The 21,234-nt window shown below is 40.1% G+C and overlaps 1 protein-coding gene across 1 annotated transcript in view; it reads right to left on the bottom strand.

Moving 5' to 3' along the window:
* The window catches only part of TMOD3 (tropomodulin 3), a 93,881-nt gene that overhangs the window by 36,095 nt on the left and 36,552 nt on the right, over window positions 1–21,234 (bottom strand). Inside the window, exons 2-3 of the mRNA XM_052646944.1 lie at window positions 12,104–12,300; window positions 6,675–6,831 (exon numbers count right to left, since the gene is read on the bottom strand). Coding sequence (XP_052502904.1) covers window positions 6,675–6,831; window positions 12,104–12,229 — 283 coding nt within the window. The 5' untranslated portion in view covers window positions 12,230–12,300. The remainder of the gene's footprint in view (window positions 1–6,674; window positions 6,832–12,103; window positions 12,301–21,234) is intronic.

The raw sequence follows: 21,234 nt of genomic DNA on the forward strand, positions 1-21,234 counted from the left end.
CCAGTCCTGTGGCCACTGCTGAGTTTTCCAAATTTGCTGGCATATTGAGTGCAGCACATTTTCACAGCATCATCTTTCAGGATTTGAAATAGCTCAACTGGAATGCCATCACCTCCACTAGCTTTGTTCATAGTGATGCTTTCTAAGGCCCACTTGACTTCCCATTCCAGGATGTCTGGCTCTACATGAGTGATCACACCATCGTGATTATCCAGGTCGTTAAGATCTTTTTTGTACAGTTCTTCTGTGTATTCTTGCCATCTCTTCTGCTTCTGTTAGGTCCATACCATTTCTGTCCTTTATTGAACCCATCTTTGCATAAAATGTTCCCTTGGTATCTCTAATTTTCTTGAAGCGATCTATAGTCTTTCCCATACTGTTGTTTTCCTCTATTTCTTTGCATTGATCACTGAGAAAGGCTTTCTTATCTCTCCTCGCTATTCTTTGGAACTCTGCATTCAGATGCTTATATCTTTCCTTTTCTCCTTTGCTTTTCACTTCTCTTCTTTTCATAGCTATTTGTAAGGCCTCCCCAGAGAGCCATTTTGCTTTTTTGCATTTCTTTTCCATGGGGATGGTCTTGATCCCTGTCTCCTGTACAGTGTCACGAACCTCCGTCCACAGTTCATCAGGCACTCTGTCTATCAGTTCTAGGCCCTTAAATCTATTTCTCACTTCCACTGTATAATCATAAGGGATTTGATTTAGGTCATACCTGAATGGTCTAGTGGTTTTCCCTACTTTCTTCAATTTACGTCTGAATTTGGCAATAAGGAGTTCATGATCTGAGCCACAGTCAGCTCCTGGTCTTGTTTTTGCTGACTGTATAGAGCTTCTTCATCTTTGGCTGCAAAGAATATAATCAATCTGATTTTGGTGTTGACCATCTGATGATGTCCATGTGTAGAGTCTTCTCTTGTGTTGTTGGAAGAGGGTGTTTGCTATGACCAGTGCATTTTCTTGGAAAAACTCTATTAGTCTTTGCCCTGCTTCATTCCATATTCCAAGGCCAAATTTGCCTGTTACTTCAGGTGTTTCTTGACTTCCTACTTTTGCATTCCAGTCCCCTATAATGAAAAGCACATCTCTTTTGGGTGTTAGATCTAAAAGGTCTTGTAGGTCTTCACAGAACTGTTCAACTTCAGCCTCTTCAGTGTTACTGGTTGGGGCATAGCCTTGGATTACCATGATATTGAATGGTTTGCCTTGGAAACGAACAGAGATCATTCTGTCGTTTTTGAGACTGCATCCAAGTACTGCATTTCAGACTCTTCTGTTGACCATGATGGCTACTTCATTTCTTCTAAGGGATTCCTGCCTGCAGTAGTAGATATAATGGTTCTCTGAGTTAAATTCACCCATTTCTTTCCATTTTAGTTTGCTGATTCCTAGAATGTCGACGTTCACTCTTGCCATCTCCTGTCTGACCACTCCAATTTGCCTTGATTCATGGACCTGACATTCCAGGTTCCTATACAATATTGCTCTTTAGAGCATCAGACCTTGCTTCTATCACCAGTCACATCCACACACTGTGGAGCAATTAAGCCCATGCACTCAAAACTACTGAGCCTGAGCTCTACAGCCCATAAGCTGCAACTACTGAGCCCACATGACTCAGAGTTTATGCTCTGCAACAAAGGAAGTCACTGCAATGAGAAGTCCACTCACCTCAACTAGAGAGGAGCCCCCATTTGCTGCAATCAGAGAAAGCCTGCATCAGCAATGAAGATCCACCACAGCCAAAATATAAAATAAATCAATAAATCTTTAAAAACATACACACAGACACCTATGTTCTGTGGTTCTGAACCACTCCTTCATGACAGAGAATGGAAATCTCTTATTTGGTAACTACACAATATGATCCTGTACAATGATTACACTATAAAAGATTTTTAACACTGATTTCACTATATTCATGAACAAATTTGATCCTCTCAAAAACTATATGAAGTAGGCAGGGCAGATGTGCAGGTTATGTGAGTCCATCTACACAAATGTCAAAATAAGCAGAACTAATGACTATATTAAAAGTTATGATGGTGGTTTCCTTTGGGAAGAAGAAAGACAAGTGACTGGGAAGAAGCATGAAGGGATCTTCTGGAGGTGCTGATGTCTTGACCTGGCTGGTGATTACATGGGTATGCTCACTATATAGTTCATTGATTTGTATCCTCCTTATTTGGGCATATTCTGTAACCATGTTATACTTCAATAAAAAGTTTATTTTTTAAAATGATGTGGTACTAATCACTGCATCAAAGCTGCTTATAAATAGTACCGAACAGACATATATGGTGAAAGAGGCAGTAAAAATACTGAATGTATTATAAAATGAAAACCACTAATTGTGAATGAAAAATTACTTTTTAATTCAGCCAGTTCCATTTATTTCATACCCATTTACAATGCAAAGTAAAAAATAAGAAAAAAGGAAACAAAAACTTTTATAGTTAAGAATATAATATTTTTTTCTATCATCACCATATTCCCCACCTCTATCATTTCTCCCTTTTGATATTTTCTTATTTTCCACAATTCTCCCGCTTCTTTCCTATCTCCTCTAACCCTCCAAGATCTTTTTCAAGATAACTGGAGATGATGAAACAAGAGCATTCTGGGGAGCTTCCTGGGTCAGCTGAGGACAAATGCAGCTCTTTCACATCTCTTATTTTCTCTTCTTGTCTTCAAATTCCATATTTTTCCCACCATATCTTTCTCACATCTCTCCTTGTGTTTCTTACATCTGTTCTTCTTCCTCATTATACACCCTGAGTTCACATGAAATGCACATAATTGTAAAAAGCAGTCTTGTAAAATTCTGTTCCTCTATATAAACAGGACTGAAGCTTTAAATAGTGTTACAAGTATGGCTGTACATATGAAAATATAGCCGGCAGTCTTTCCTTTGACAAATGCAAAGAAATTGATGCTTTTTCTGTCTTTGTGATTTTCCACACTTCAAAACTAGGCATTAGTTTTCAATGCCTTTTCTGGGCCCCAAACACCCGAGGAACATGACATTCCCAACATAACAGCAGTCTGACGGTTAATTTGGCTGAGCATGGTGCCCAGCTATTTGGTCAAATATTATTCTAGAAGTTTCTGGGAAAGCATTTTTTGGATGAGATTAACATTGAAACCAGTAGTCTTTGAGAAAGCAATAATGTGGTGGGTCTTACTATCAGTCAATGGCCTTAACAGAACAAAGGCTGAGAGCAAGAAGGAATTCTGACAGAAGACTGCCTTTGGGCTACAACTGTAACTCTTCCCTGGGTCTCCAGCCTGCCAACCTATTTGGTAGATTTTAGACTTACTAAGCCTCCATAATCACATGAGCCAATTCCTTACAATAAATCTATTTTCACTAAGGAAACAACCGAAACAACCTATTATATATACAACTACATCAAAGAATAAAATACTTAGGAACAAACCTGCCTAAGGAGGTAAAAGACCTGTACTCGAAAACTTAAAGACAATGAGGAAAGATACTGAAGACAACACAAACTGATGAAAAGACATACTATGTTCATGAATTCAAACAATTAATATTGTTAAAATGGTCATACTCCCCAAGGCTATCTACAGATTCGATGTAATCCCTATCAAAATATCAAAGGCATTTTTTTCTTTTTACAGAATTACAACAAATAATTTTAAAATTTATATGGAAACACAAAAGACCCGCTAATAGCTAAAACAATCTTGAGGAAGAAAAATGAAGCTGGAGGAATCAGGCTCCCTTGACTTCAGACTATACTACAAAGCCACAGGTATCAAAACAGCATGGTGTTGGCACAAAAAGAGAAACATAGATCAAATGAAAATAACAGAGAGCCCATAGATAAACCCATGCACTTATGGTCAAATCTTCTATGATAAAAGAGGCAAGAATATGCAACAGAGAAAAGACAGTCTCTTCAATAAGTGGTGCTGGGGAAACTAGACAGTTACCTGTAAAATAATGTAATTACAACATTCTCTAACACCATATACAAAAATAAACTCAAAATGGATTAAAGACCTAAATGTCTGACTGGAAACCATAAAAATCCCAGAAGAAAACATACACAGAACACTCTTTGATATAAATCCTAGCAGTCCTTTTTTGGATCTGTCCCCTAAGGCAAAGGAAAAGCAAAAATAAACAAAAGGATGTAATTAAACTGAAAAGCTTTTTGCACAGCAAAGGAAATCACCAACTAGACGAAAAGACAACCTACCGAATGGGAAAAAATATCTGCAAATGATATGACTGATAAAGGGTTACTACCCAAAAATACATAAATAGCTCATAAAACACAACATCAAAAAAAAATTAAAAATGGACCAAAGGCCTAAAGAGACATTTTTCCAAAGAAGACAAACAGATGGCCAACAGGCACATCTCAACATCATTAATCATCAGAGAAATGCAAATTAAAATCATAATGAGATATCACACCACACCTGTCAGAATGACTGTCATCAAAAAGAATTAAAATAACAAAAGTTGGTGAGGATGTAGAGAAAAGGGGACCCTTGGTGAGAATGTAAATGGGAGTAGCCACTGTGGAAAATAGTATGGAGGTTCCTCAAAAAACTGCAAACAGAACTACCATATGATACAGCAACTCCACTCCTGGGTATATATCTGAAAAAAATAAAAACACTAATCCAAAAAGATACGTGCACTCAGTATTCACAGCAGCATTATTTATAACACAACAGCCAAGATATGGAAGCAACCTAAGTGTTCATCAACAAATGAACAGATAAAGAAGTTGTGGTATGTATGCACAATGGAATACTACTCAGCTATAAAAAAAAAAAAAAAAGAATGAAATCTTGCCATCTGAAACAAAACAGATAAACTTGGATGGTATTATGCTTAGTGAAATAAGTCAGACAGACAAAGACAAATACTGTATGTTATCACTTACATGTAGAATCTAAAAAAGAGAGAATATACTAGTGAATATAACAAAAAAGAAGCAGACTCACAGATACAGAAGACAGACTAGTGGTTACCAGCAGAAGACAGGGGGAGGGGAAAAATAGGAACAGGGTATTAATAGGCATAAACTACTATGTGTGGGCTTCCCAGGTGGCTCAGTATTAAGGCATCTGCCTGCCAATGCAGGAGACTCAAGAGACATGGGTTTGATTCCTGGGTCAGGAAGATCCCCTGGAGTAAGAAATGGCAACCCATTCCAGTATTCTTGCCTGAAAACTTTCATAGACAGAGGAGCCTGGTGTGCTACAATCCGTGGGGTTGCAAAGAGGCAGACACAAATGAACACACAGACAGACACATTATGTATAAAATAGACAGGCTACAAGGATATATTGTACAGCACAGGGAATATAGCTAATATTTTTAATAACCAAATGAAGTATTTCCTTTAAAAATGTGAATCATTGTGTTGTATACCTGAAACTTATATTTCGTACAGCAACTATACCTCAATTTTCACAAAAAGGAATGAATGAACAAATGAATAAATAAATCTCTGTCTCTACACACAGACACACACACCCTTTTGGTTCTTTCTCTGTAGAACACTGACAAACGTAAGTATCTAAGTAAGGCACTGATTCTCAACTAGAGATGAGGGAGATGTGGGGTTGATAAAAAGAGCAAAGGAGTTGGGGATAATAGGTAATTTTGAAAAGGCCTGATGCAGACTTTGTGAATACTGATTCAAAAGCCATTCACAACCTTTGTCTATTACAGAGATGAAAATGCTAAAATGAATTTTCTACCTTTGCCTGCAGCTAAGGGGTAACCCTGTGACAGAGCTGTGGCCATATTCTTGAGAATGGCTTCCGTCCTGAATAAAAAGCTAAAGCCTCACTAGGAGAAAGCACCATGCTCTAACCATTCTCCCTGCCTGGTCTACGAAGGATTCAGATGTAAAAGCAGTGCCTGGAAGAACTGAAGATCAGGTCTACTGCTGCCACCATTCCCCAGGGCTCTGTGCACAGTATTCTCAACAGAAGAGCAAGCAGAACCTGGCTTCTCGGGCCAACCTGTATTGAAAGCTGAGAAACTTAACCTATCTCATGTTAAATATTATTACATAGCAAGCTTTAAAAAACATAGCTGTACTCATTCTCCACTGAGGCTAGCTAAGGTCAAAATCTTCAGTGGGAAGGACCTGGGCTCGAAGAATTTCCCAAAAGTAATAATTATGAAGCATTGATAATTAAAATTATAATGGTTATGAATCACTGAATTAGAGGCTGTAAAGAAGGCTGTAGGGTCTTAAAAAGTCTTTGAAAATATGACCTGAATTTTTTTTAATGGCATTCCACTTTAAACATAAGAGTTAGGATTGAATGGCACTTTGACATCACTGCATTTCGTAATGTAGTATTGCATTTAAAATTTTACCTCAGTTAACTTTTAGTATTTGTTACAGTTGAGAACTAAAGAGTTCCTCAGAGAACTAAAAATCACTATGTAATAAAACCTCACTAACAAATCATTAACAAGGAACTTACGGGCCAAGTTAATGAATGTAAAAGAAATGCCCAAATTATCTAATAATTTTTAAAGTCAACAGTATTATATCTTTGAGGCTATCCATGATGCAGCTTTAAAAATATTTTCTCCAGTTCTACCTATAAGAAAAAAAATCAAGTGCCACTGAATCATGTTTTGTGCTTCCAAGTTTTGTACTTACCTTTTTTTTCTCCAGTGTAGGGCACATAGTCTTCCCTGTCCTTATGCTCCAAAGCTTCCTTCTCCAGATATGAAAGGAGGTGTTCTCGATCAAATGGCCCTGTGGCAGACTTTGATGTCTGGTTCTTCTGCCGGAACCCTGCAGGCAGAAGGGCGTTCTGCCAAAGAGAATGAATCAGCCATTATGACCAGCAAGAACGCTAATGCTGTATGCGTCCAGATGTTACCCATCTAAGAAAGAATTATAGACTAGAATGAGATGTAAGCGTTAAAGACTTCATTACAGGGTTCGAGGGCAGCAACATAAAAGTATTCCAAATGAAGTTTTTTAAAATTAGGTAGAATTAACTTACACTATTTTTAAAATAGGTACATTTACCTCTTCTTCAGAGAGTATTCTACTAGCAGGAAACACCTTTTATTTTTTAAGTGTTCTGGGACAGTAACAAAAAATAGTTTGTGATGCTTAATAACAGCTCAACATATATGTATATATGGAAAATATTGTAACATTCATTGCAAAAGAATGCTAAATGACTATATACATCATAGTCCTTCATAATGTCTACTTCATCATAAAGATTTTTTTCATAAGAAAAATATGTATACATACAGTATATCTATACAGGATATCACGCAATTAACATTTACTTGTGTTTAAACGCAATGTGTTCAACTTCTATGTGTACGTATGTGTGTATACATCAGAACTAGGATGTATTTGGAGCAACCACTGTCATTGGCTACTCATGCACTAAGACACTCAGATTCTATGGCAAGAGTTATATCCCTAGGTTTCCACATGGGTACAGTCTTTTTGAGTGCATGGAGCAACTGACGGTTGGGGGAGAGGTGGGAGGCGATGGACTAAAGTTGTCTCTTTTAGGTCCCACTCTGTATTTTCACTAAGCCCAAGAATAACAAGCAGTGACTAGACAATGTGAGGGTCATCCTTTTGCTTGTCAAAAACCAAAGAGGTGATATTACCTTGTCTCACAGTTCTTAAGTATTCTTTGCTTTGAAAATGGGAGGCAGGCAAAAAGTCACATAAAAGGGCCAACTCTGTTCTGAAGTACCTCCCAATATCCGTGAGGATGTTGAATCTCCTGGCTGTTATAAGATCATTTTTCATTCGGGGTAATCTTATATGGATAACGATAAAAACAAATTTTCACTGTATAACTAAAAATATGGTATGGCACTTCAACTCTGGCCATTTGCTGAAATCCACAATAATTTTCATAAAATTCATCTTTTGTGTTTTCCTCATGTAATGTTGCATGTATTCCACAGAAAGTTCATCTTTCAAGATGAAATACAAAAGAGATCTGTTCCTAACCATGCCCCAAAAAGGTTTCTACAACACAAAACTGTCTATAAGAACAAAAAAAAGAAACACAAGATTTCTACCCTCTGGCTTTGAAATCAAGGCAAGAGCTTCACATGAGGAATCCACTCCCAACCAACCATCCTACCATTTTTACTTCCTAAAGAACTGTCTAACTTTCCTCCATCTCTAACACAATTACTCTGGTATATACTACAATCCAAGCTGGGATGGAAAATTGCAGAGGCCTCTCAACTGGTCTCCCTGAATCAGCTGCCAAATACTCTTCAACACTCACTCCCACACCATCCACCCACCCTAGAAGTTATCCCAGCCTCACCTCACATACCCTCTCCATTCTAGCTCCATCAGCCCTTGTTCTTCCCTTTTACCTGCCATATACTTCCTTCCCTGGGATGCTCTGTCCATCCTTTTTTGTTATTCATTTTTCAGAATGCAGCTTCATCCCTCCACAGAAAGCTTTTCCTAACCTCCCATTATATGCTTTTATACGGCATGATTATTTTGAGGGCAAAGACCACGCTTGTTTAGATCACTCTTGCATCCCTAAGCCTAGCATAGTACCTGAGATATATAGGTTGCTTCCCACCCCCAATAATTACTGAATAAAGACTTGAAAATACATTTATTTTATGTATTCATTTGGCTGTGCCAGGTCCCAGTTTCAGCACTCGGCACCTCTGACCTTCGTTGCAGCACATGGGGTCTTTAGTTGTGGCATGTGGGATATTAAGCTGCCCCATGTGGGACCTAGTTTCCTGACCAGGGATTGAACCTGTGCCCCTTGCATTGACAGCACGGAGTCCTAGCCACTGGACCATCAGGGAAGTCCCTGAATAAGGATTTGAGACTACTTTTTAAAAAAAGATTGTTTTGATGTTGACCATTTTAAAGTCTTTACTGAATCTGTTATAGCACTGCTTCTGTTTTATATTCTGATTCTTTTGGCCTCAAAGCATGTGGAATCTTACCTACCAGACAAGAGGTCAGAGTCACACCCCCTGCATTGGGAGGCACAGTCTTAACCACTAGTTCACTAGGGAAGTCCCAAGGATATTTTTAAAGAAAAATGCTCATTAAGGCAAATTAATACAAGCTACTTCCTTTCACCATCAGTAAGACCCTTATACATATACTGCTATTTCATGGTGGTAGCAATAGAGTTGCAGTGTTCCACCTGCCTATTCAAGCCCATATTAAACATACAGGTTTTAAATGATACATTAGCTAGAATCCTGGCTCCTCAAATACAGTCTTTGACCACAAAATAAATGAGAGCTATCTGGCTTTGGAGGCCAAAAGCTAAGCTTTATTAGAAGCACACTTTAATCAAGTTGGGTTTGGTCACTAAGTCGTGTCCGACTCTTATGACCCCATGGACTGTAGCCCTTCAGGCTCTTCTGTCCATGGGATTTTCCAGCCAAGAATACTGGAGTGGGTTGCCATTCCCTTCTCCAGGGGATCTTCCCGACCCAGGGATCAAACCCGGGTCTTCTGCACCACAGGCAGACTCTTTACTGACTGAGCTACGAGGAAAGCCCCAGTTAATATAATATGATCTCGAGTTAATAGATCATAATTACTTAACAGATAAAAGTATATTTTATCTATTAATAAATAGATTAAAATCTCATTAAAATTACACGCTTCTCCCTTACAGTGAAATGCTGTTTAATAATTAATTCCCAGTTTAGAATTGAAAAAATAGCTTTTGCTAGACTGATTGGCTGTCTTTTGGAGACAGAAGTTTCAAAACAGTTAAGTTAGCAAATAAGTAAACTGAATGTAGCATAAGGAAAGTAAAATAGCCCTCTAAAATATTTATAATGAGATATCATATTCACACTGCATCAAGGTGTCAATAAACATCACTGTTCTTCTAGTCTCAACTAATAGTACCAGGGGTCGGGGAGTCACAGCTAGGATTGGGGAGTTTACAAAATACATCCAAAAGTTAGAACTCAAGTCTCTCCATACAAGAAGCAGGCTATGAATTTCCAAATAAAATAAAAGCCATCAGCTTTTAGACCTACAGCTTAAGGCACAAATTAAAGGGGACTCGCTGTCATTTAACAGAAAGACCACTAGACCCTACAAGGCATCAATCAGGTAGTGAGGCATCTAGTTCAGGCCTTTCCATAGTTGTAGAACTGAGGCAAGCCACCTAACTTTTTGTTTTCTGTCTGTGAAACAGAGGACAAGAGCTAGATCAGTTTTTCTCAACTAAGGGTGTTTTTGTTCCCCAGGGGACAACTGGCAATATCTGGAAATATTTTTGATTGTCACAACTGGCGGGAGAGCATGTTAACCATATTTTAAATTTTTCTGTATTCTATGATGCTTTGACATTGTGGGGGCCTTGCTAATCCTGGAAAGAACGCCCCTCGCAGGGCTAATCAGTTAGTTCCTAGGGATAGCAAACAACTCTGTCTGTCATCAGTGTGCCTTTCATACGAAAACTGAGACTATATCCCCAACCACCTCTTTTACCTCTCACACACGAAGCCAGTACTTGCTCTGCCCTAAATCGGCCCAGGACCAGATACCAGATAACTAGAAGCCCCTCCTGTAGCCCAGAGACACTGAATTACTCAAACTGCCCAATCCTAAGCTTGCCCACACTTGCTTACTCTGTCTCACCTGTTTTTTTCCTTTGGAAAGCACAGTAAAATTTCTAGGCCACACTTGCTCCTCATTCCTTCTGACTCCTGGCCAACCCCCTGCTTCCCCTGCCGCCCTGTGCAGCTTGGTGTGCCTCCTGCTGTTGGGAACTGTAATAAACTCTTCTTTCAAGTAAGTTATTTTTACATGTCATCTTACCAGACCTGATTAAAACAAAATCCCAGGTACATTTTAAAACAGGAGGGTGTGCTATTAGTATGTAGTGAGCAGAGGTCTAGGATGCTGCTAAACCTCCTATAAAGCATCAGACAGCCCACAGCAAAGAATTATCCAGCCCCAAATGTCAATAGTGCCAAGGCTGAGAAACTCTGGACTAGATGAAAGCTTTACGTTCCTACTGTTTGATTCAAATAGGCCTGATAGGTTGAACTACCTGGGGAAGATTCTGCTGTGACATGCAAAAGAGCACTGTTATTCTGAGTTAACCCACAGACTTAGGTGCACTAAAAAATCTTCCTTACAATAACAATTATGGTTAAGGAATTTGATCTGTAGTAGACACATTAACCACGTGCTGAAGTAATGCTGAGAATAGGAGTGTAATGCTCAATAAAATTAAAAAATATTCTCGCAGGAAATAAATGTGTGGTAGTGACAAGAACACTTTCATAAAACAAACTCTACCACAGTCCATAAAAGGCACTAAAAATCAATGTTTCGGCATAATAAAACATGGTAAAGAAGCGCAGCAAATAGTCATTACCTTTAGATTAGGGAGCCATTAACTCAGTGTTTTCCCCTCACTGCCACTTACCTTCACCCCCTACCCATCTGCTGCTGCCCCCCAAAACATATCAGGGATTAATAATTCAAGGATCAAGGGTTTCTACCTTAGCCTTAAGTAATTTATAAGATAAACAACATCCATTTTGGAAAACAAAACATATATTCAGGTCTGCTTTACATGGATTGCAGTACTGCCCAGAGTCTGCTTAGATCTATTCTACCAATGACTGGAAACTTTGATTCAGTTTGTTCAGCATCTTTCAGAAAGGTAAGCATTAGATTTAAGGTCATGAAGAACCTTCTAGAGACACTTTCTACACTGCAACCATCCTGGTATAGAAGCCCTGAAGAGGCACAGAGGCTGGCATATGCTGTATTTTACCCAAAACATTATTCCCTGCCCAGAGAGAAAAGATTTCTTAAAAGGGAGAAAATTTCGGGATATGTTTGAAAATAAAAATGTTGGAAAAAAATGCTTAGACTAGTTATGTTATTAGAGATACAAGGCAAAAGTGGGGGAACTGAGAAGGAGGCAAAAAGTTCATTTGGATAAAGAGAAGGAGTGGGAGGGCAGTGTCAGGGAAGTCATGAAAAAGATAAGTGCTCGAAGGCGGCTACTTAGTATCAAAGGGTTTCAAAAATTATTTCATTTCTCTTTATGACCTAGCACCTACCTCAGGGTCAAGATCATCCAGAACAGTTTCCAGCTGTTTCAGTTCTATTTCTGACAGATTCCCAAGGAGTTCATCTTCATCCAGGTCCTTGTATTTTTCTAAGTCCTTCCGGAATGACAGCGCCATGGTTCACAGTAGAGGAAGTCACTTAATTTTTGCTATCCAGTACAGCGAGAAGTGATTTTTTTTCCTCAAAACTACGGAGAGAAAACAAAAACATTTAAAATGTTATGTCATGTCCACCTTACTTCAATCTATTCTAGGTTAAATGAAATGTAAATTCCATGTGTCATAAATTCTTTGACCATATATCATGCACTACCCTCCTCTATGAATCATTAAATGCCTTTACCTTTTGCCTTTTGTTGCCAAAAAACAACCAAACAAAAACAGAAAGCCACAACTAGAAAGAAAGAGGTGAAGGAGCGAATAAAATTCAAATCCATTAAGACAGCTTCTTGATAGTACTTAGATTTCCTGATAACTCTGTTTTAGTGGGGGGAAGAATTTATATATCAAAATATTTTTTTTTCCATCAATGGTTTTCAAATGATTGCTACCAGAGTACTTTGTTTAAGCACAGTATGTTTGAGGTATGCGTGTTTTGCTGTAAACTGCTTAGAAGAACATTATTTTCTGACTCAATGTAGAGGGGATATTAATATACTTTCCACAGGAGAAGCGGCCATTGGAAAAAAATGAGCAGATACATTTAAAAAATATTTTTGATAAGGCATTTTTCCTTCTAATTTATATTTTGCTGCATTATGAAAATAATACATTTATTTAGCAAAGTAATCTAGGTTCCAAGTTGAAATAAAATTCTGAAGAAAGTGTACTGATTATTTTTTAAATATGAAATATTATATATATTTTAAACAATAGATACTAACATTCTTGTTAAGAAAAGGCATCTTTAAAGAAAAAAAAAAACAACACAGCATTCTGAAAATGCTTTAGAAAAAAACTCAATACTATGCTGCGATATGTCATTCACTGACCAGAAAGATTGGTCAGGTGGGTCTGGCGATAGGAAAGGATCCCACCATTTCCTCACCATGTCCATCCCTCCCAAACAGCTCTGAAGTGACTCAAAAAGCAGCATCTTTCCAGATACAGCAGGACTGTACCACAGGAAAAAAAAAAATACTTAAAATAAGTACCACAAAAAGTGTGAAATAAAAATGAAGTATTTCTAGAAATGCTAGCCACATATGTGGATCATTGTCTCACAAATGTTTCTGTGTGATTAAGAAATAATCCTGAGACCCAGTGATGTGGCTAAATTTTTCTCGGCTATAAAACGCCCAGTACTTTAAAGCTGGGATACACTTCCTACTCCCTTCTCCCAATTTTTCCTAACTTAGTATTTTTACTAATACATTTTCCTCCTCAAACTAGTAACACTTCGTGGATCCTTTTATGTGTTTTCATCTCCTAAGAAGAAAGGAAGGTTCACTACAGGGGTCTGTCAGCTAGCGAACATCTGGGTCCAATAACAAGCAAATAAATGGAGCCGTACTTACGCAGATGTTAAATCAGAGGCATTTTGTACAATAGCCCTAGATGGGTCTGGCTTACACCTGTTCTGCTGGCGCCTCATCTGGTTTAGCAGCAACCCTGGATTATTTTTCACTTTTTTGAACACGTAATTATTATCATTATTGTTATTACTAAGCTTGGTAAACCTCCTCTGTACTTCCAACTTTAGGAATACATGCTTATCAAGCATCCAGGGAGTGTATCTGCTCAACTAAAAACAATAAAGTTTGTGGAGACTATTCAATAGAAGGTATCAGCACTTTCAAATATATTAACCATAAAATGCAATTTTAAAGGAGGTGGTAGGTAACTACAGGGGAAAAAATAGAAAACATTTTGAAAAAATACTTCCTTCATTAAAGTATCAGTGATATGGTATTTGAGACTTTGCCAACAAAGGTCCATCTAGTCAAGGCTATGGTTTTTCCAGTGGTCATGTATGGATGTGAGAGTTGGACTGTGAAGAAGGCTGAGTGCCGAAGAATTGATGCTTTTGAACTGTGGTGTTGGAGAAGACTCTTGAGAGTCCCTTGGACTGCAAGGAGATCCAACCAGTCCATTCTGAAGGAGATCAGCCCTGGGATTTCTTTGGAAGGAATGATGCTAAAGCTGAAACTCCAGTACTTTGGCCACCTTATGCGAAGAGTTGACTCATTGGAAAAGACTCTGATGCTGGGAGGGATTGGGGGCAGGAGGAAAAGGGGACGACAGAGGATGAGATGGCTGGATGGCATCACTGACTCAATGCACATGAGTTTGGGTGAAATCCAGGAGTTGGTGATGGACAGGGAGGCCTGGCGTGCTGAGATTCATGGGTCTCAAAGAGTTGGACATGACTGAGCAACTGAACCGAACTGAACTGAAGGGTAAGAAACTGATAAAAGTACATGAATATGTACTAAGAGTAATTAGCTTTTGATATTTTTTAATGTTTGAACAATCAATTCAAAAAGTCTTTACTGTAGTTTAACATATTTTGAGGTTTATCAGTTCAGTTCAGTTACTGAGTCATATCTGACTCTTTGCGACCCCTTGGACTGCAGCGTGCCAGGATTCCCTGTCCATCACCAACTCCTGGAGTTTACTCAAACTCATGTCCATCGGTGATGCCATCCAACCATCTCATCCTCTGTCGTCCCCTTCTCCTCCTGCCTTCAATCTTTCCCAGCATCAGGTTCTTTTCAAATGAGTCAGTTCTTCTCATCAGGTGGCCAAAGCATTGGAGTTTCAGCTTCAGCATCAGTCCTTCCAATGAATATTCAGGACTGATTTCCTTCAGGATGGACTGGTTGAATCTCTTTGCAGTCCAAGGGACTCTCAAAAGTCTTCTCCAACACCACAGATCAAAAGCATCAATTCTTCTGCACTCAGCTTTCTTTATAGTCCAACTCTCACATCCATACATGACCACTGGAAAAACCATAGCTTTGACTAGACGGATCTTTGTTGGCAAAGTAATATCTCTGCTTTTTAATATTTTGTCTAGGTTAGTCATAGCTTTTCTTCCAAGGAGCAAGCATCTTTTAATTTCATGGGTGCAGTCACCATCTGCAGTGATTTTGTAGCCCCCAAAACTAAAGTCTCTCACTGTCGATTGTTTCCCCATCTATTTGCCATGAGGTTTATAGCAAACATAAAGCCAACACCTTGCTCAATAAATATTTCAAAGAAATAAGTATTAAGTATTTTGAGCATCCCCTCACCTTACTCTCAAGTGTTCCAGCTTGGGCCATAAAATAAAGGTCATCCTGTAACTCACTGCTCAAAAGCCAATTAAGAGGCAAGGCTGGTGAAAAGGACACTTTGCTTTATTTTGGATGCCAGCAGCTGGGGGTGGGGGGCTGTCCAAATGCAACCCCCACTCTCCCGGCCAACAATCAGTGGGCTGGAGTTTTTATAGGCCAAGGGAGGGGGCTACATACGGAAACAGCACAGTCACCTCTGACAGGCATCTGAAATTGATCACTGGTGGTCTGATCAGCATCATCTTGATATGTTGTAAGTACAGTTAATCTTTAGTTCCAGGGTTGGTTGGTTTCCATTTCTTGAGGCCAGCTCTTGGAATTGTGTCAACTTAAGTCTTGGCTACAATCTGGTCATCATATAATTAACTTTTCCACCTGGTGGGGGTTTCAGTATCTATGACAGCTCACAAGACATGGCTCAAAACATTATCTACAGCCCTTGTGTGTGTGTCAGTCAGTCATGTCTGACCCTTTGCAACCCCATGGACTCTAGCTTGCCAGGCCCCTCTGTTCCTGGAATTTACCATAGCTTACAGTAAAGAATCTGCCTGCAATGCAGGAGACCTGGGTTCAATCTCTAGTTCGGGAAGATCCCTGGAGAAGGGAATGGCTACCCACTCCAGTATTCCTGCCTGGAGAATTCCAGGGACAGAATAGCCTGGTGGGCTACAGCCCATGGGGTAGTAAAGAGTCAGACACAACTGAGTGACTAACACATACATACAGCCCTTGAGGAGGAACTGAAAGTCCTTGACCTTGCTTAACGGCTAAGCTAGTGTTATTTGGCCTCCTTTGACTGTTTTCCTTTGTTTCTGCATGTTCTCACTGCTCTGATTAAACTTATTCTTTAGCTAAATAGATTCTACAGAAAAAAAGCAGGTAGAGGACATGAAGGACAATATCTATAGGGTCCTGCTCCATTTCAATCTTACTAATAAGGTACTGTAACGGGCAATATGATAGGAATAAGGCATTAGGGGCAAAGGCAACATTACATGCCACTCAGGATCTATAGGTCTGGTCCTGAGGCAGGCCTAAGATGGGGGAGGAACAGGACGGGAAGACCACTTTCTCCCAAACAAATTCATCAAAAGAACATTTAAACGCTGAGTAAATACCACAAAACAACTTCTGAATGCCGGCAGAGGACATCAGGCACCCAGAAAAGCAGCTCACTGTCTTCGAAAAGAGGTAGGAAAAAATATAAATGACCAAAAAACAGACAAAAGAGGTAGGGACAGAGCTCCGTCCCGGGAGGCGAGTCTTAAAAAGAGAGAAATTTCCAAACACCAGGAAACACTCTCACTGCCGAGTCTGTGGCAAGCCTTGGAAGCGCAGAGGGCAACATAACAGGGAGGAAAAATAAATAAATAATTAAACCCCGCAGATCAGGAGCCCAACGGTAAATCCCCCAGCAGAGAAGCAGCGCAGACGCCTGCATCAGCCACTAGCAAGAGGGGGCTGGGCAGGGAGGCACGGGCTGCATTGCTTTTTAAGGATCAGGCCGAATGCCCCAAGGGTAACCAGAGCGAACTAACTTGGGCTAGCAAACCAGACTGTGGGATATCTACCATGCGAGAAGCTCTAACATAAGACACCGCCAAGACCACACATAGAACAAAGGACAGAACAGAAATAGCCGGCTGCAGACCATCCCCCTCCGGTGACAGGCAGCCAGAGCCAGAAGGGCCGGAAGGGGGCAATTGAGCCCCAGAGAGACATTATCTACCAAACTGCAAGCAGGCTTCTTTGCTAACTAAGACTTCTTGGGGTTCTGGACAGTCATCATCCGCCTGAGAAGGTGCACCAGTTGTACACCCAGAAAACCGAGCAGCAGGGACAGGAGAGGCGATAAGTCGCAGTGACCGCACTCGCCAAACACCTGAGCTACTCGGACCTGAGAAGGGCACAAAACGCAGGCCCAACCGAGTCTGCACCACTGAGGACTACCTGAGTGCCTGAACCTGAGTGGCTTAGACCTGGGAGGTGCATGCAGCCGAGGGCTGGCCTCAGACAGTTCCCGGGAGAGCAACCTAGAGCCTGAGCTGTGTGCCCCGCAAGCAGGGGCAGGCCCAGTGTGGCTGAGACACTGCGAGCACACGCCAGTGTTATCTGTTTGCAGCATCCCTCCCTCCCCACAGCACAACTGAACAAGTGAGCCTTAAAAAAAAAGTGTCCACCACCACCCCCCTTGTGTCAGGGCAGAAATCAAGACACTGAAGAGACCAGCAAACAGAAGAACCTAAAACAGAGGGAACCGCCTTGGAAGCGACAGGTGCAGGAGATTAAAACCCTGTAGTTAGCACCGACTACATGGGAAGGGGCCTATAGATCTTGAGAAATATAAGCCAGACCAAGGAACTATCCGAAAATGAACTGACCCCACATTGCCCACAACACCACCAGAGAAAGTCCTAGATATATCTTTACTATTTTTACAATTATTCTTTTTTTTCTTCTTTTTTCTAAACTTTTTAAAAATTTTAAGTCCTCTATTACTCCTTTAATTTTCATTTTTATAACCTATTACTTTTCAAAAAAAAGACCCTATTTTAAAAGTAAACTTCATATATATATATATTTTAATAATTTTTGTGACTTTGTTGTTTTCTTCTTCATCTTTTCTTTAATATTGTATTTTTGAAAATCCAACTTCTACTCTAGATTTTTAATCTTTGCTTTTTGGTATTTGTTATCAATTTTGTACCTTTAAAAACCCAATCTTCAGTACCCATTTTTACTTGGGAGAGAGATTACTGGCTTGACTGCTCTCTCCTCCGTTGGACTTTCCTTTTTCTCCACCAGGCCGCCTCTGTCTCCTCCCTCCCCCTTCTCTTCTCTACCCAACTCTGAATCTCTGTGTGTTCCAATCGGTGGAGAACACTTAGGGAACTGATTACTGGCTGGATCTGTCTCTCTCCTTTTCATTTCCCCTTTTATCCTCCTGGCCACCTCTGTCTCCTTCCTCCCTCTTCTCTCCTCTTCCCTGTATAACTCCGTGAACATCTCTGAGTGGTCCAGACTGTGGAGAGCACATAAGGAAATGATTACTGGCTAGCTTGCTCTCTCCTCTTTTGATTCCACCTCATCTCATTAGGGTCACCTCTAACTCCCTCTTCTCTCTTCTCTTCTCCATGTAACTCTGTGAACTTCTCTGGGTGTCCCTCACTGTGGAGAAACTTTTCATCTTTAACCTAGATGTTTTATCAATGGTGCTGTACAGAAGGAGAAGTCTTGAGACTACTATAAAAATAAGACTGAAAACCAGAAGCAGGAGGCTTAAGTCCAAATCCTGAGAATATCAGGGAACTCCCGACTCCAGGGAACATTAATCAACAGGAGCTCATCAAACACCTCCATACCTACACTGAAACCAAGCACTACCCAAAGGCCAACAAGTTGCAGAGCAAGACATACCGTGCAAATTCTCCAGCAACACAGGAACACTGCCCTGAGCTTCAATATACAGGCTGCCCAAAGTTACCCCCAAACCATTGACATCTCATAACTAATTACTGGACACTTCATTGCACTCCAGAGAGAAGAAATCCAGCTCCACCCACCAGAACACTGACACAAGCTTCCCTAACCAAGAAACCTTGACAAGCCACCCGTCCAACCCCACCCACAGCAAGGAAACTCCACAATAAAGAGAACTCCACAAACTGCCAGAATACAGAAAGGCCACCCCAAACGCAGCAATATAAACAAGATGAAGAGACAGAGGAATACCCAGCAGGTAAAGGAACAGGATAAACGCCCACCAAACCAAACATAAGAGGAAGAGATAAGGAATCTACCTGATAAAGAATTCCGAATAATGATGGTGAAAATGATCCAAAATCTTGAAATTAAAAATGGAATCACAGATAAATAGCCTGGAGACGAGGACTGAGAAGATGCAAGAAAGGTTTAACAAGGACCTAGAAGAAATAAAAGAGTCAATATATAATGAATAATGCAATAAATGAGATTAAAAAAACTCTGGAGGCAACAAATAGTACAATAACGGAGGCAGAAGATAGGATTAGTGAAGTAGAAGATAGAATGGTAGAAATAAATGAATCAGAGAGGAAAAAAGAAAAATGAATTAAAAGAAATGAGGACAATCTCAGAGACCTCCAGGACAATATTAAACGCTCCAACATTTGAATCATAGGAGTCCCAGAAGAAGACAAAAAGAAAGACCATGAGAAAATACTTGAGGAGATAATAGTTGAAAACTTCCCTAAAATGGGGAAGGAAATAATCACTTAAGTCCAAGCCCAGAGAGTCCCAAACAGGATAAACCCAAGGTGAAACACCCCAAGACACATATTAATCAAATTAACAAAGATCAAACACAAAGAACAATATTAAAAGCAGCAAGGGAAAAACAACAAATAACACACAAGGGGATTCCCGTAAGGATAACAGCTGATCTTTCAATAGAAACTCTTCAAGCCAGGAGGGAATGGCAAGACATACTTAAAGTGATGAAAGAAAATAACCTACAGCCCAGATTACTGTACCCAGCAAGGATCTCATTCAAATATGAAGGAGAAATCAAAAGCTTTACAGACAAGCAAAAGCTGAGAGAATTCAGCACCACCAAACCAGCTCTCCAACAATTGCTAGATTGCCGGGAGAAATATCAATAACGTCAGATAAGCGGATGACACCACCCTTATGGCAGAAAGTGAAGAGGAATTAAAAAGCCTCTTGATGAAAGTGAAAGAGGAGAGTGAAAAAGTTGGCTTAAAGCTCAACATTCAGAAAACGAAGATCATGGCATCTGGTCCCATCACTTCATGGGAAATAGATGGGGAGCCAATGGAAACAGTGTCAGACTTTATTTTGGGGGGCTCCAAAATCACTTCAGATGGTGACTGCAGCCATGAAATTAAAAGATGCTTACTCCTTGGAAGGAAAGTTATGACCAACCTAGATAGCAGATTCTAAAGCAGAGACACTACTTTGCCGACTAAGGTCCATCTAGTCAAGGCTATGGTTTTTCCAGTAGTCATGTATGGATGTGAGAGTTGGACTGTGAAGAAGGCTGAGCACCGAAGAATTGATGCTTTTGAACTGTGGTGTTGGAGAAGACTCTTCAGAGTCCCTTGGACTGCAAGGAGATCCAACCAGTCCATTCTGAAGGAGATCAGCCCTGGGATTTCTTTGGAAGGAATGATGCTAAAGCTGAAACTCCAGTACTTTGGCCACCTCATGAGAAGAGTTGACTCACTGGAAAAGACCCTGATGCTGGGAGGGATTGGGGGTAGGAGGAGAAGGGGACGACAGAGGATGAGATGGCTGGATGGCATCACTGGCTCGATGGACGTGAGTCTGAGTGAACTCCGGGAGTTGGTGATGGACAGGGAGGCCTGGCGTGCTGAGATTTATGGGGTTGCAAAGAGTCGGACACAACTGAGCGACTGAACTAAACTCTAGACAGGAAACACAAAAAGGGTGTATAAACCCGAACCCAAAACAATAAAGTAAATGGCAACTGGATCATACTTATCAATAATTACCTTAAACGTAAATGTGTTGAATGCCTCAACCAAAAGACAAAGCCTGGCTGAATGGATACAAAAACAAAACCCCTATATATGCTGTCTACAAGAGACCCATCTTAAAACAAGGGACACATACAGACTGAAAGCGAAGGGCTGGAAAAAGATACTCCATGCAAATAGAGACCAAAAGAATGCAGGAGTAGCAATACTCATATCAGATAAAATAGTCTTTAAAACAAAGGCTGTGAAAAGAGACAAAGAAGGACACTACCTAATGATCAAAGGATCAATCCAAGAAGAAGATACAACAATTATAAATATATATGCACCCAACATAGGATCACCG

This window comes from Budorcas taxicolor, chromosome 10, assembly GCF_023091745.1.
Source record: "Budorcas taxicolor isolate Tak-1 chromosome 10, Takin1.1, whole genome shotgun sequence".
NCBI classification, from domain to species: Eukaryota; Metazoa; Chordata; class Mammalia; order Artiodactyla; family Bovidae; genus Budorcas; species Budorcas taxicolor.